Here is a 17,313-nt window from a genome sequence, read left to right on the forward strand (position 1 = left end):
TTTAAAGCCGGATTTGGATACAAAAAGATTTCCCAAGCTTTAAACATCCCAAGGAGCACTGTGCAAGCGATAATATTGAAATGGAAGGAGTATCAGACCACTGCAAATCTACCAAGACCTGGCCGTCCCTCTAAACTTTCAGCTCATACAAGAAGAAGACTGATCAGAGATGCAGCCAAGAGGCCCATGATCACTCTGGATGAACTGCAGAGATCTACAGCTGAGGTGGGAGACTCTGTCCATAGGACAACAATCAGTCGTATATTGCACAAATCTGGCCTTTATGGAAGAGTGGCAAGAAGAAAGCCATTTCTTAAAGATATCCATAAAAAGTGTCGTGTAAAGTTTGCCACAAGCCACCTGGGAGACACACCAAACATGTGGAAGAAGGTGCTCTGGTCAGATGAAACCAAAATTGAACTTTTTGGCAACAATGCAAAACGTTATGTTTGGCGTAAAAGCAACACAGCTCATCACCCTGAACACACCATCCCCACTGTCAAACATGGTGCTGGCAGCATCATGGTTTGGGCCTGCTTTTCTTCAGCAGGGACAGGGAAGATGGATGGAGCCATATACAGGACCATTCTGGAAGAAAACCTGATGGAGTCTGCAAAAGACCTGAGACTGGGACAGAGATTTGTCTTCCAACAAGACAATGATCCAAAACATAAAGCAAAATCTACAATGGAATGGTTCAAAAATAAACATATCCAGGTGTTAGAATGGCCAAGTCAAAGTCCAGACCTGAATCCAATCGAGAATCTGTGGAAAGAACTGAAAACTGCTGTTCACAAATGCTCTCCATCCAACCTCACTGAGCTCGAGCTGTTTTGCAAGGAGGAATGGGAAAAAAAATTCAGTCTCTCGATGTGCAAAACTGATAGAGACATACCCCAAGCGACTTACAGCTGTAATCGCAGCAAAAGGTGGCACTACAAAGTATTAACTTAAGGGGGCTGAATAATTTTGCACGCCCAATTTTTCAGTTTTTGATTTGTTAAAAAAGTTTGAAATATCCAATAAATGTCGTTCCACTTCATGATTGTGTCCCACTTGTTGTTGATTCTTCACAAAAAAATACAGTTTTATATCTTTATGTTTGAAGCCTGAAATGTGGCAAAAGGTCGCAAAGTTCAAGGGGGCCGAATACTTTCGCAAGGCACTGTATGTATGTATATATATATATAAATAAAAGAGAGAGAGAGAAAGAGTGTGTGTGTGTGTGTGTGTGTGTGTGTGTGTGTGTTCGGCAAGGGTGAAGGTCCGCTCCACACAGAGGTCTGAGGAAGACGGCAGCTTACTTGAGAGCGCTGTCAGCTCCAGCCATCATATAGTAGAAGACATTGAAAGTGGACTCTCCCTCTGGCCGCCTGGTCACTCTTAGCTTCTCTAGCAGCATGGTCTGAATGGAGGCCGAGGCCACCTGTCCAGCCTGGTCAACATCCAGGCACACGATGTGAGAGAAGCGACTGGCGTTTCCATTCATGGAGGTGGAGCTGTTCCCAAAGGCCTCCAGGATGGTGTAGACTGCCTGCCACTTCTCCGCTGGGAGACACACAGAAACAGGCCAAATAGGGAATAGCAGGCAAATAATGGACTTTCAAATGAAAAATGTAAATAAGTTGTTCTGTAACGTACTGCATGTTCATTCCCCTCAAAACCTACCAGAGAAGGTCTTGCCAGTGCTGCCGGCGATGGTGACCAGGTACTGAACCAGGTGTTGACAGTTGGTGGTCTTGCCGCTGCCACTCTTTCCCAGTAGCACAATCGACTGGTCCTGACGGGTGGTCAACAGGTTCCTATAGGCTGACTGGGCCACGCCATAGATGTGAGGTGCTGTGTCCTCCCTCCTGCACCCCTTAAACATGTGCATCACCTAGAGAGAGAGAGGTGAGGGGAGTGTCATTCTCACCATATAAAACCTCTCCAATTCAACAAATCCAGTCCCACGTGCTCTTTCTGGTATACATACAGTGGGGAGAACAAGTATTTGATAACCTGCAAAATCGGCAGTGTTTCCTACTTTCCAAAGCATGTAGAGGTCTGTAATTTATCACAAAAATCACATTGTATGATTTTTAAGTAATTATTTAGCATTGTATTGCATGACATAAGTATTTGATACATCAGAAAAGCAGAACTTAATATTTGCTACATAAACCTTTGTTTGCAATTACAGAGATCATGTTTCCTGTAGTTCTTGACCAGGTTTGCACACACTGCAGCAGGGATTTTGGCCCACTCCTCCATACAGACCTTCTCCTTAAGGTTTCGGGGCTGTCGCTGGGCAATACGCACTTTCAGCTCCGTATTGATTTTCTATTGGGTTCAGGTCTGGAGACCTGCTAGGCCACTCCAGGACCTTGAGATGCTTCTTACGGAGCCACTCCTTAGTTGCCCTGGCTGTGTGTTTCGGGTCGGTGTCAAGCTGGAAGACCCAGCCACGACCCATCTTCAATGCTCTTACTGAGGGAAGGAGGTTGTTGGCCAAGATCTCGCGATACATGGCCCCATCCATCCTCCCCTCAATACGGTGCAGTCGTCCTGTCCCCTTTGCAGAAAAGCATCCCCAAAGAATGATGTTTCCACCTCCATGCTTCACGGTTGGGATGGTGTTCTTGGGGTTGTACTCATCCTTCTTCTTCCTCCAAACATGGCGAGTGGAGTTCAGACCAAAAAGCTATATTTTTGTCTCATCAGACCACATGACTTTCTCCCATTCCTCCTCTGGATCATCCAGATGGTCATTGGCAAACTTCAGACGGGCCTGGAAGACATGCGCTGGCTTGAGCAGGGGGACCTTGCGTGCGCTGCAGGATTTTAATCCATGATGGCATAGTGTTTTACTAATGGTTTTCTTTGAGACTGTGGTCCCAGCTCTCTTCAGGTCATTGACCAGGTCCTGCCGTGTAGTTCTGGGCTGATCTCTAACCTTCCTCATGATCATTGATGCCCCACGAGGTGAGCTCTTGCATGGATACCCAGACCAAGGGTGATTGACCGTCATCTTGAACTTCTTCCATTTTCTAATAATTGCGCCAACAGTTGTTGCCTTCGCACCAAGCTGCTTGTCTATTGTCCTGTCACCCATCCCAGCCTTATGCAGGTCTACAATTTTAGCCCTGATGTCCTTACACAGCTCTCTGGTCTTGGCCATTGTGGAGAGGTTGGAGTCTGTTTGATTGAGTGTGTGGACAGGTGTCTTTTATACAGGTAACGAGTTCAAGCAGGTGCAGTTAATACAGGTAATGAGTGGAGAACAGGAGGGCTTCTTAAAGAAACTAACAGGTCTGTGAGAGACAGAATTCTTACTGTTTGGTAGGTGATGAAATACTTATGTCATGCAATAAAATGCAAATTCATTACTTAAAAATCATACAATGTGATTTTCTGGATTTTTGTTTTAGATTCTGTCTCTCACAGTTGAAGTGTACCTATGATTAAAAAAAATTACAGACCTCTACATGCTTTGTAAGTAGGAAAAACTGCAAAATCGGCAGTGTATCAAATACTTGTTCTCCCCACTGTATATCATTTTGTCATTCTTTTTTTTGTGTGGGGGGGGGGGGGGGGGGTTGTTCAGCTTTAATATTGCAGATAGATTGTGGGTTCTATCAATGTATTTGCCTCCATCATTTCCAACACCCCATATATATTTGTTTACATGTTTTTTCCTTCCTTATTATTTCCCCTAACCCTGCCACCCTCTCCTAACCCTGCCACCCTCCCCTAACCCTGCCACCCTCCCCTAACCCTGCCACCCTCCCCTAACCCTGCCACCCTCCCCTAACCCTGCCACCCTCCCCTAACCCTGCCACCCTCCCCTAACTGGAGTAAACTAATGGACAACAATACTTAATACTTCCAGCTTATACATACAATTCACAGACACAGTATTTTTACATTAGTTATCTTATTTTATTTGTTTTTATTCCTTTTGAGTCCCACCCTTCAGCTTCCATCTACAGTATTTCTGAAGACCATCAATTCAGATTTCTAATTTACATATTTTTCAACTGTGCTGTAATGTTTCAACAGTGTAAATTACAGATTAAGATTTTTACTTAGAGTATTATTATAGTATTGACCGATTGACTACGGTGGTACCCTTCCTTCATGTGGTACCCTTCCTGCAGGTACCCAAGAATGTTGTATAATAATTAAAAATGTAAACTCTGGTGTACTTGCTACTCTCCTAGAATATATCCCCTCTATCCTGCTAGCTGCAGTCTCCACCCAGAACAGTACCTTCTCAGAGTACATGGAGGGAGCGCTGATGGGGTTGATGACCACCATGTTGGGTCCAGCTTGGGTGTGGATGAGGTTGCCCCCGTAGCGCTGGCGCAGGGAGTGCATCACACTGGACTCATTGAGGTACTGCAGTGAGGACAGATCCTCCACGCGGTCAAACGATGGAGGGTTTGCCTACACATATGGGTTAGAGGACGGCTTTCAAAGAGGTGATACGCCACAGACTCTTCTCTTCAGATAATGACCCAATAAAAGTACTCGGATCCAATATGAGAACAATTCAAATTAGGTGCATTACAGGGGCCAATCACCATGTACATTTTGTTGAGTTTAGGTTTACCTTCTCCACATCATCCTCATCCACATCCAGCAACGAGCCGTCGCTCTCCAGTCTGATCTTGACTGTCCCCTCTGGCAGACTGCCTGGCTCCGTCTTCAACAGGGTCGCTGTGGTGACCAGTCAGAACAGATTCAGTATCATTATGATCTATAGCCACAGAGAAAATGTTTGTCTAGGCTGCATCATGTGTTATACACATTTACAAATTCAATACCAATATGGCTTACTACTTCAGTCAGTATATCAAGAGCAAATTGAACATGCATAAATGTTGATCATATTGGGGTGAATGGTGGCATTAATCTCTACTAACCCAAGGAAAATCCATCCTTGTGAACCAGCCATACTTTCTCAGTCCCATACCAGGCCTTCTCAGCAGCTATCTGCTCCTCAGTCTTCACCTGTGAGAGAGCAGGCCCAGACAGGGTTAGTACATTTCTAAAAGAAGAAAAGGCGCAGAGGTGTACAGTGCATTTGGAAAGTACTCAGAACCCTTGACGTTTTCCACACTTTGTTATGTTACAGCCTTTTTCTAAAAATAGATTTTAAAAAATGTTTTAATCAATCTACCCCATAATGACAAAGTGAAAACAGGTTTCATTTTCTTACAAATGTATAAAAAATTTAAAAATAGCTAATTTACATAAATATTCAGACCCTTTGCTAGGGAGACTCGAAATTGAGCTCAGGTGCATCCTGTTTCCAGTGATCATCCTTGAGATGTTTCTACAACATGACTGGAGTCCACCTATGGTAAATTAAATTGATTTGACATGATTTGGAAAGGCACACACCTGTCAAATTAAAAAAGGTCCCATTGTTGACAGTGAATATCAGCGCAAAAACCAAGCCATGAGGTCAAAGGAATTGTCCGTAGAGCTCAGAGACAGGATTGTGTCGAGGCACAGATCTGGGGAAGGGTAGCAAAACATTTCTGCAGAATCTAAAGGCCGCAAGAACACAGTGGCCTCCGTCATACTTAAATGGAAGAAGTTTGGAACCACCAAGATTCTTCCCTCTGGATCCCTCTGACAGACAGATTCCCTCTGGAGGACAACCATCTCTGCAACAATCCACCAATCAGGCATTTATGGTAGAGTGGCCAGACAGAAACCACTCCTCAGTAAAAAAAGGCACATGACAGCCTGCTTGGAGTTTGCAAAAATGCACCTAAAGACTCTTTGACCATGAGAAACAAAATTCTCTGGTCTGATGAAACCAAGATAGAACTCTTTGGCCTGAAAGCTAAGCGTCACATCTGGAGGAAACCTGGCACCATCCCTACGGTGAAGCATGGTGGTGGCAGCATTATGCTGTGGGGATGTTTTTCAGCAACAGGGAGACAAGTCAGGATCGAGCGAAAGATTAATCAGAGCAAAGTACAGAGAGGTCCTTGATGAAAACCTGCTCCAGAGCACTCAGGACCTCAGACTAGGGCAACGGTTCACCATCCAACATGACAATGACCTTAGCCAAAACAACACAGGAGTGGCTTCGGGACAAGTCTCAATGTCCTTGAGTGGCCCAGCCAGAGCCCAGACTTGAAACCAATCATCCCAACATCTCTGGAGACCTGAAAATAGCTGTGCAGCAACACTCCCCATCCAACCTGACAGGGCCTGAGAGGATCTGCAGAGAAGAATGGGAGAAACCCCCCAAATACAGGTGTGCCAAGCTTGTAGCATCATACCCAAGAAGACTCAAGGCTGAAATCGCTGCCAAAGATGCTTCAACAAAATGCTGAGAAAACAGTCGGAATAATTATTTAAATGTGATTTCAGTTTTTTTACACATTTGGAAAAAAACTATTTTAAACAAACTGTTTTGCTTTGTCCTTATGGGGTATCATGTGTAGATTGATGAGTAAAACATGTTTTTTAAATTAATTTTATAATAAGGCTGTAAAGTAACAAAATGTATACAAAGTGAAGGGGTCTGAATACTTCCCGAATGCACTGTATGTATACCCAGAGAGATGACTGAGATAGATGTATTAGCAACACCAGTAGAAAGGTCGACATCCTCAGCAACCAGACATCTTTGAACTGGAGGACAGGAACAAGTGGGAAATGGGCTCTGGTTTTGCATTGCAGTGTCATCCTCTCCGTGAGGGAGGAGTTTTGTTCTTCCCCATGGAACACCTGGAACACCCCCCCACACTCTTACCTCCCAAACCCCCACCTGGCCTCCAGAAAGCCCCTCATGGCACACTAGTCTCTACTGTGTGTTTACCATCAGATGAGACGGCCTTCAGGGGAGGAGGTGAGGGACCTCGGCGTGTGGTGTCAGGAAAATAACCTCACACTCAACGTCGAAAAAACAAAAGGAGATGATGGTGGACTTCAGGAAACAGCAGAGGGAGCACCCCCCCCCCCTATCCACATCATCGGGACAGTAGTGGAGAGGGTAGTAAGTTTTAAGTTCCTCTGCGTACACATCACGGACAAACTGAATTGGTCCACCCACACAGACAGAGTGGTGAAGAAGGCGCAGCAGCGCCTCTTCAACCTCAGGAGGCTGAAGAAATACCATCTACTGCATCTTGCCTATGCCATTCTGTACCATCACTCATTCATATATCTTTATGTACATATTCCTTATCCCTTTACACTTGTGTGTATAAGGTAGTAGTTGTGGAATTGTTAGGTTAGATTACTTGTTGGTTATTACTGCATTGTCGGAACTATAAGCACAAGCATTTCACTACACTCGCATTAATATCTGCTAACCATGTGTATGTGACAAATACAATTTGATATCACCCCCTGCCACCAAAGTACTGAGAGCCCACTCTCACAGAAAGGATAGGGAGTCACGAATAAAGCCTGCTACATAACCGAACATCATTACACAGCACAACACATGACTGGCTGCATATCAGCACTTCACCACAAATATTTATGAAGACTGTGAAAGAGATAATATGAACAAACTAAACACACATGACAATTAATCGGTGGATTAACTCGTGCAATTTGAGTTACTAGGTTTTCCTCTAACAGGATCTGAAAATCTTACTGAAAAGCAAGCCACATCACTAGACAAGCATACACTCTCACTGTAAACCTACTAGACATGGTCAAATTAACAAGACATGTATTTCATGAGTTTCTCAATATTCTACCAGTTCATCACAGATACAACATCCCTGCTGAGGATGTAGGCTGCGATTCTCACACACACACACACACACACACACACACACACACACACACACACGTCCAGGGTAGAACTGAGGGAGATGCATGGGGTATTGCAGTCAGGCATAGCAGTGGGCAGACCTTGGGTTGAGAGGCAGCCGTGTGGGCCACCTGCAGGAGGGCCACATGGTCCTGATCCACCCATGTCTGGAGGAGGGCAGGAAGGGGAGGGGGTCAATCCAGAGGTCAACTTCAGACCATACTGCATGTTCAAACACATGCCAACAGCCAAGTAACAAGTATCTTCAACAGGTACAGTCTCAATCCAACATCAGAACATAGATATTCCTGTGGCTCAGGTAAATGAGGACCCACACAGGAGCCTTATTCATACGAGACCTTATCCATAGGACTAAGGAGAGCTCCTAAGACATGATAGGAGGCCATATGACAGACTAATGTAGGCTACATACACTAAACTGAAAAGTCATAACACCGATGCTGCTAGTCAGGGTTCCAATTACAACACCACAGGGTACCTCCATAATTCAAACCCTGCTAATCGTGGGCAACACCAGTTTGGGGCCACATCAGACAGTGCACCTGTCCCCATGCTGATGCACAGCAGGGTGGCACGGACCCATGGCAAGGTAAGACAGGGTAATAGCACAGCAGATCAGGCAGACATACAGGCTGAAAGAGAGGATGTTACAGTAGAGCCAGCTCCGGTGAGGTTCTTCCTCAGACGCCTGTGGTTCTCCTCTGTAGGGACCAGCTCCAGAACCTACAGTAGGTCACATCACCAACACAGGTGAGAACGGGTTAATAAGTGTTCAGTGCACACATCAGAACCGCATGCTCCATTGACTGTAATACTCTATGAGGCAGACATTTGAAGGCAAGCACTCTGTACCTCTGGTTTCTCTACAGCCAATGAGCGAGAGGTAGGAACGAACCCTGGAAGGGGGGCAAAAGGTTCGGATAGGGAGGCAGGGATGAAACCTGGGGGCCGGGCAAGAGGATCTTGTTTTGGGGCAGGAATGAAGCCTGAGGAGGGCCGAGGGGGTTGACTTTGGCTGTGGGTATGAACTATGAACCCTGTTGGAGGGATGAGGGGGTTTGATATGGGGGGAGCTGGGATGAGAGGAACAGATGGAGGAGGAGCAGGAGTGGACATGGAGGTGGGCCTCCTCTGCTTTTTCCTCTGGAGGCTCCTGGCTCTCTACTTCCTTCTCCTCTTTGTCCTCCTTACGGTCCTGGGTGAGGGTGAGAGGCCGGTGCTCCTTGGTCCTCCCTCAGCCCATCAGGCTGGCCAGGCCCATGGAGATGTTATCCTTCTTGTCTGAGGGGCGAAGTCTTGGGTATAGATGTGGCTATAGGGGCAGCTTCAGCTGGCTCTGTGCTGGAGGCTTGAGGCTGCTCATCCACCCCAGGAACGACCCTGCTAACCACTCCCCTAACAACCCTAACCACCTTCCTGGTGGGACCCTGATCCTCTGTGCTCTCCTGCCTGGAGGTGGTGGTGGCTGGTGGGTCAGGGCCTCCCATTGCACTCCTGGTTGTTTCGCTGGTTGATCATGTCAGCAACTGTGGGTCACCACTTGCTTCGGTTTCAGCTTCCTCACCATTAGACTGAACACACATATTGTAAAAAGAGGAGCCAATCGCAGAGATACTGTGTATCAGACCCAAACCTTTAGCGTTTCTGTTCATAAAAGCACCATCTATTGTTCACTGGCCAAAGCCCATGTTATCTGTAGAGTGGCTGGTGGCCATACGGTAGTTATATTACACAAGCAGCTGTCTACTCTCCAGGAAAGACAGCTGTGACAAACATCCAACAGCAGACATGAACTATGTCTAACCCAGTATTTCACACCGCACTTGCCTACATTTAAATCTTGAAAATGGCTACACAGAGATTAGCTCTAATAATACCTTGGATCATAATGACTGGAAGAAATCCTCTCACAGATTGTCAACATCAGATTAAGTGTGGTTAACGTTGGCTTATACAGGTCCACTCTTTCAAAGACCTCTCAGATGGAATATGTGAATGAATGGTCAGTGTTCGCCCAGTATTAATCTTCCTCCAGTGTTTACTCTGACTGCATCAAGGCCAGCAGGTGACACGTCCACTGGCAATATGGTGTTCTATTGTATACCCAACTAAAGGCTTAGGAGATGCCAGTCTTCTATGCTTCATCTCTCAAAAACACCCTGAAAACCCTGAGAGTCAATTACACGGGTGAGGAGAGTGCCACTTGGTTGAGGGAAGAACAATCGGTGACCTCTAACAACCTAGATGTAGGTCCCTTGAAGCTTTGACAAGATGCTACCATCGAAAAGCACACAGCGACGTTACGCTTACATCTGAGGCTGGCATGGTTTCAACTTCAACCTGCCAGAGAGGCTGATCAAACCCAGAACTGACGCTTCGTCTACATGCAAGAACATCACGGATCTCTACCACTAACATGCTTCCTCTATCTACAGACAAAATAATCTCTCTTCAGCCTAAAGCTCAACAGACAGCAATATTAGCAAGTTATTAGAAAGACTGTCAGCAATGTGCAGGAATCTACTGAAGGCAAACAAAGGTAAGACAAGACTTCCCTTTTGCCGCCAGAATGAAAAGCACAAACTGTATGGTAGCAGCCTAGAGGTCATGGGCTGAGCAGGGAGAGAGTTGGTGACGGATAGGAGGGAGAAAGAGAGGGAGGTAGATGGAGAGATGGACAGAAAGTAGGAGATGATATGAGGAAGGACTGACGACAATGAGTGAATGCTTAGGGTTGGACGGTAGGTAGGGAGACGAGGACTGGTGTCTTTGCACTAGCTACTACCAACAGGGCAGTAGGAATATGCAGGCTGAAGCAGCACTGAGGACAGAAGACATAAGGAACAGGATGGTACAGGGTAGTGATGGGCATTCCGGCTCTTTAGGCTCCCAAACGGCTCTTTAAAAAAATGGATGTTTTTGTATTTTTTCATGTCAAACAGTTTGCGAGAGATAATGATTTAATGAATTGTTTTAACACCAATCATAGTCAAACTATCTTAACCACAATGTGTTTAAAAATGCATTGGTTTGTTATGACAAAGAATGCTATTAAACATTTGCATTTAAAATATAACATTTTTATGTAAATAAACAAAGTGCCTATAAATCTTACGATTCAAAATGAATACAATCAGAACAGAATAATAGAATATTGCACCATATCAAACAAAAATAAATCATTTGCAAAACTGCAGCATCCAACTTAAAACATTAAACTGGTCCCTCTTTTCTCTCAGCACACAGCAATGCTGACCATATTTAGCTTTTATGAGAAATTTGCATTCAGAAATGCAAGCTGCCTCACTTGAGGGGCTTAACTCAGTAGTTATTTGTCCCGTTTTCGAGAAGACCCTCTCAGAGGGAACAGATGTGGCCACTATGCAGAGTCTCCATGTCATGACTTTAGTAAGCCATGGGTAGACAGAGGCCTTGTTCTTCCACCAGCGCAGAGGATCTGGAGGGGCTCCTCCAAATAGGGACGGACCTCCATTATGGCATCTGCTGAGGGATTCCTTCATGCTGCATCCCCAGTTGCTCTCTCCTCAAACAGCAACCAAACAGCAGACGTTTGTGGCACTACTGCTGGTGCTTCTGCTCCATCTGATCCCTCTTCTTCCTGCTGCCCTGGTGCCTGAGCCAGCTGACTGCTGGGGCTGTCCCTCCCTTCTGCAGAGGTTATTCTTTGAAGAGCCTCATCAATCGCTCTGGCATCACTGAAGGCTAACTTCTTAAACCTGGGTGCAGCTTCACAGTTGGGTGCACAGTTCACATGTGCTGGTGTAGGTTGTGCATAGAACCGGCTTTTTATGAGATTTTGTTTTGGCAAATTCTACACTGTGGTCTAACATTGTGTACATTATTAAAATGCATCCAATTGCTACTGTGCTTCCGACTCATTTTCCAGCTGTTGTTTTCACAGGTCCTTCCTCTCTCTCTTCGGCTACTAAGTGTGCGACTGTGAGCGAGTTGGCTCGGCACTCCCTCACGCATCTTTGGCTCATTGGTTGACAATGCGTGTCTGATTGACAGGAATAACAGGTGAGGCTGTTGGTCTGAGCAGACAGTCAGAACGAATGTGTGCGCTTCAGCATTAAGCCTATATCATTTATTATTTGAATTCATTAATTCTATTCATTTACATCTTTTGATTATTCTTAAATGTTTTTATAAATAGATTTGGCTCTTCTGATATGCGAGCCGGCTCCCAACGTTCACCTACATGCGCCGGCTCCCAACGTTCACCTACATGCGCCGGCTCCCAACGTTCACCTACATGCGCCGGCTCCCAACGTTCACCTACATGCGCCGGCTCCCAACGTTCACCTACATGCGCCGGCTCCCAACGTTCACCTACATGCGCCGGCTCCCAACGTTCACCTACATGCGCCGGCTCCCAACGTTCACCTACATGCGCCGGCTCCCAACGTTCACCTACATGCGCCGGCTCCCAACGTTCACCTACATGCGCCGGCTCCCAACGTTCACCTACATGCGCCGGCTCCCAACGTTCACCTACATGCGCCGGCTCCCAACGTTCACCTACATGCGCCGGCCCTTAGTGACGGGTCATTCGTGAACGAGTCGTCTCTAGTACAGGGAGACAGGAGACACAAGGATACCTCAGGGAGACAGGACATCACTTTACATTCATACTACGGAAATAGATCAACCTATTTTTTTTCATCTAAAAATTAAATAAATACATTGACAGCTATAGTTATCATGATATGTTCAAATATTCTACTCTGCTCTTATTTGACTAAAGTACCATGTCCAGTGGTGATTTTAGCATGGAAATCTTGGTGGGCCATACTGCCAACAAAGCCACTACAATACATTAATTGTACTATAACGGTGACAAACTGTGCCCACAAACTGTTAGGGCCTACATTAAGCTGTTACATAAAGAGTCCCACCACCTTACCACTGCTACACCTGGCCATCAGTGGAGCCTTGTCAGGCAGCAAAACAGTTCACTCAGCCTAATTTACTGACTTTAAAATAAACAGAAAAGTGACATGGCTGACTTGCTTAAACAAAATGTGGTTTCTACTGACAATTAAACTACAGCCTGTGGGGACGACGAGCGGATAAGGAGCAATCCGTAATTTCGATTAAGACATTTATGAGCGAACTAGGACGGACATACTGTAGTATGAAGAGCTCATCTAGATTAAGTTTGGACAAATTATGTATTATGTAAATTATGTATTCAGCATAGAAAAGGAATCAGAAAAGCATTGATCAGTAGATTCTCAGTTCACAGACCACCACTAGAGGGACATCTTACTTTGCTCTTCATTCACCGAGTTTCACTTTGCTTCTAACACCACACGAGGGAGCTATAGCCCCAAAACATTTAGGTCTGCTTCTTCAAATCTAGGAAGGCTTCAGTTACTGCCCTATATTCAACCATCATATGAATAGTCATTTTACCTGAATTAGAGTTGAAAAATACATCACACTACATTGATAACTGTACATATTTAGCCTGTTGCTGAGAAAAAGAAATTACTGCAGAATAAAATGCCCCTAAATAAAAGGTACTTAAAAAAATTAAAAAAATTGTGCCCTGTGAGAAAGCCGGTGACACATAACACATGGTCTATGCCTGGCCTGGAGGGAGAGCAGAGTGTTCAGCTTCTGATTGGGTGTAGTGGGCAAGGGGAGTGGCTCCAGGAGGATAACATGGAACTGCAGGCAGTGCATACCGGCTAGACCAAACTGGTGGAATCTGTCTGCTGTAACACAGCCTAGCCTGCTAATCCATCCCCACAGTGAGAGAGAGTGAGTGAGTGAGTGAGTGAGTGAGTGAGTGAGTGAGTGAGTGAGTGAGTGAGTGAGAGCATGTGGCTGACTGTCTTCACATGTTGAAACTGAAGCAGGACCCATGGGGTTAATGTGATACGGTCATGACCCAGACTATAGAGTCACAGTATATACAGACCTGATTACAACACTCATAGAAATCAGGACGAGAGTTAACATTAAACACACCATGCAGATGGGCAGTAGCCTGCAAAAACAATCTGATAACTCTGTTAGAAAGAGCTGGGAACACACGCAAGGCTGACAAAAGAGGAAGTGATTCTCAAGCTCAATTAACGAGGTGTAAATGAGCCTTTATTACAGGAATGTTAGAATATAACATGGCAAAGAGTTATTATTGTATTCAGCTGGTGAGAATAGTCATTTACGAAGGAGGTGAAAAGACACTTCCACACATTAAAACTGCCTCATCATTTGGGAGAGCAAAGTCTGAGTGGAAGCAGAAGGGAAATGGAAGCAGACAGACAGGTCTGTGGAAGATGACAGACAGACAGAGCCTAAGAGGAGTGTCACAGAGACAGAAGGAATCATGTTAGAGACAGAGGTCACTGCCAACAGGCTATGGTCTCAGAGACATGCGAGGATACATTTGTGCTGTTGTCTGTGCCCAATAATGTTTGTACCATGCTTTGTGCAGCTACCATGTTGTGCTGCTGCCATTTTGCTACCATGTTTTTGCCATGTTGCTACCATGCTGTATTATCATTTGTTGCTGCCATGCATGTTGTCGTCTTAGGTCTCTCTTTATGTAGTGTTGTGGTGTCTCCCTTGTCGTGATGTGTGTTATGTCCTATTATTTCATTTTTAATTCCAGCCCCCATCCCCGCAGGAGGCCTTTTCCCTTCTGGTAGGCCGTCATTGTAAATAAGAATTTGTTCTTAACTGACTTGCCTGGTTAAAGAAAAGGTTCAGTAAAACAGATATAAAACAAGAGGCACACCACGCTCCCCCCCCTCACTGCCACTAAGGACTCCATTTTGTTCCTTTCAGCCTGCCACTCAGGGCACTGCACAAAACATTCTCTCAGTCCACACACACACCAACTCTCAAAACCCTCACGTGGAAGTATGGATCCATTCACTGGTCTGAATAGATGAGTGTGAGGGAGAGCATGGAGAAGGGGGGCAGAGAGACCCCCACACAGGGAAATAGAACAGATTCCTCCCAAGGTGCACTACACTAGGGGTGGGACTGGGTGATAAAAAGCCATTACAACACCACATTTCACTTTCTCAGGGCAATAACAGCTTTGTAGACCATTCCAGAAACAAAACACACAGTGATGATTAAGAGCAATAGCAGCTGCCATCAAAAATCTGAAAAACTGGGGGTGTCTGTATAAGTACTGATGTTTAAACACAGCAGAAAGAGGAAGACTATGTCAATGAAATTCCTCAGCAGTCCAACAGACCCACTGTTCAGACAACCACACACAGCTTTGTTCATTAATGTTTCCTGAGAGATACGTAAATGCAAATATATCATTCCCTTCCTGATTTAAACTGGCATATGTGAGAGGGCAATGTGGAGCTTGACTGGCTACAGTGGTAGGGGTCATGACCTCTGGCTACAGCCTCTGTCCTATGATAATAAGAAAACTTGTGTTAATCTCCTCTTTACAATGAGGAAAAGCCTGGAGGAGGAGGAAGTGGTCACTGTAGTCCAGCCCCTCCAGTAAACCTGACAGCTCTATTATTAGCCGTGGAGCCCCGCCCATCTAATCCCAGCGTCTGTGCTAATGTTGAATGTTTACTGTGACAGCCTAGCGTCGCCTCACTGGGACTGGAGAAGTTATTGAACTGATTCAAAGTGGATTTAACAAGTGACATCAATAAGGAATCATAGCTTGTTAAATCCACTTCGAATCAGTGTAGCTGAAGGGGTGGAGACAGGTTAAAGTAGGATTTTTAAGCCTGGAGACAATTGAGACATGGATTCTGTCAAGAACAGCAATGTTGCAGTTCCTGACACAAACCGGTGCACCTAGCACCTACTACCATACCCCGTTCAAAGGCACTTAAATATTTTGTCCTGCCCATTCACCCTCTGAAAGGCACACATACAGAATCAACTCAATATTATGAAGGTGTTCACAGCACAGAGAACAAACATGAAAACAGAACAATTTCAAAGATTTCAATGAGTTACAGTTCATATGAGGAAATCAGTAAATTGAAATAAATTCATTAGGCCCTAATCTATGGATTTCACATGACAGGGAATACAGATATGCATCTCTTGGTCAGATACCTTTAAAAAAATGATATGGCCGTGGATCAGAAAACCAGTCAATATCTGGTGTGACCACCCCTTGCCTCATGCAGCACAACTCATCTCCTTCGCATAGAGTTGATCAGGCTGTTGATTGTGGCCTGTGGAATGTTGTCCCACTCCTCTTCAATGGCTGTACGAAGTTGCTGTATATTGAGGGGGGGGGGGGGGGGGGGACTCCCTCAAAACTTGAGACATCAGTGGCATTGTGTAAATGCCACTTTCTAAAACGACCCCCTCTTCAAAAGGGGGAGACACTCTAAACCCAAACTGTTATAGACTATCCATCCTGCCCTTCTAAAATCTTCAAACGCCAAGTTAACAAAACAGATCACCGACCATTTTGAATCCCCACAGTACCTTCTCCACTATGCTATCTGGTTTCCGAGCTGATCATGGGTGCACCTCAGCCACGCTCAAGGTCCGAAACGATATAACCGCCATCAATAAAAGACAGTACTGTGCAGCAGTCTTCATCAACCTGGCCAAGGCTTTCGACTCGGTCAATCATCGCATTCTTATCGACAGACTCAGTAGCCTTGGCTTCTCAAATGACTGCCTCGCCTGGTTCACCAACTACTTCTCAGACAGAGTTCAGTGTGTCAAATCGGAGGGTCTGCTGTCCGGACCTCTGGCAGTCTCTGTACCACAATGTACCACAGTGTTCAATTCTCGGGCCGACTCTTTTCTCTGTATATATCAATGATGTCTTGCTGCTGGTGATTCTCTGATCCACGTCTACGCATTCTGTATACATCTGGTCCTTCTTTGGACACTGTTAACAAACCTCCAGATGAGCTTCAATGCCATACAACTCTCCTTCCGTGGCCTCCAACTGCTCTGAAATGCAAGTAAAACTAAATGCATGCATTTCAACCGATCGCTACACTCACCTGCCCACCTGTCTAGCATCACTACGCTGGACGGTTCTCGCTTAGAATATGTGGACAACTACAAATACCTATGGGGCTGGCTAGACTGTAAACTCTCCAGATTCACATTAAGCATTTCCACTCAGCTTCCTATTGTCTGGAGTCCAACGCATTTACACACGTTATCACCAGGTGTCCTGGTGTGCCACAGAGTGAGAGAGGAATGTCAGTCTGAGAAGTATGTGGGTCTTAGTGGTATAGACAGGGGGCAGGCCTCATCTTGTCAGACACTTCCATTCCAAAATTACTTAGCCTTCTCATAATCCCATAAAACACAAACATGCTCTTGTAAAACAATATACTGAAAATTCATGTCAAATTCATTATATTTTTTATGTGTTATTCAAGCAACTCAGTATTTATATTGTGTTTGAACAGTTTAGAAAGTGTAGCAACAATGAACAAACTAAGAGAACAGCACACTGATACAGAGTACTGATAGGGAGCACAGACTGGAACTACTGAGTAAGGACCAGGTAGCCA

General features: G+C 45.2%; 1 protein-coding gene across 2 annotated transcripts in view; it reads right to left on the bottom strand.

Annotated features, from left to right (window-relative positions):
* LOC109891760 (unconventional myosin-XVIIIa-like) overlaps positions 1-17,313 on the bottom strand; it is a 94,197-nt gene that overhangs the window by 63,733 nt on the left and 13,151 nt on the right. For both annotated transcript variants that reach the window (XM_031826472.1, XM_031826471.1), the window contains exons 3-7: positions 4,908-4,995; positions 4,595-4,701; positions 4,252-4,428; positions 1,669-1,879; positions 1,305-1,548 (exon numbers count right to left, since the gene is read on the bottom strand). In XM_031826472.1, coding sequence (XP_031682332.1) covers positions 1,305-1,548; positions 1,669-1,879; positions 4,252-4,428; positions 4,595-4,701; positions 4,908-4,995 — 827 coding nt within the window. The remainder of the gene's footprint in view (positions 1-1,304; positions 1,549-1,668; positions 1,880-4,251; positions 4,429-4,594; positions 4,702-4,907; positions 4,996-17,313) is intronic.

The sequence above is a fragment of the Oncorhynchus kisutch genome, linkage group LG6 (genome assembly GCF_002021735.2).
Source record: "Oncorhynchus kisutch isolate 150728-3 linkage group LG6, Okis_V2, whole genome shotgun sequence".
NCBI lineage: Eukaryota > Metazoa > Chordata > Actinopteri > Salmoniformes > Salmonidae > Oncorhynchus > Oncorhynchus kisutch.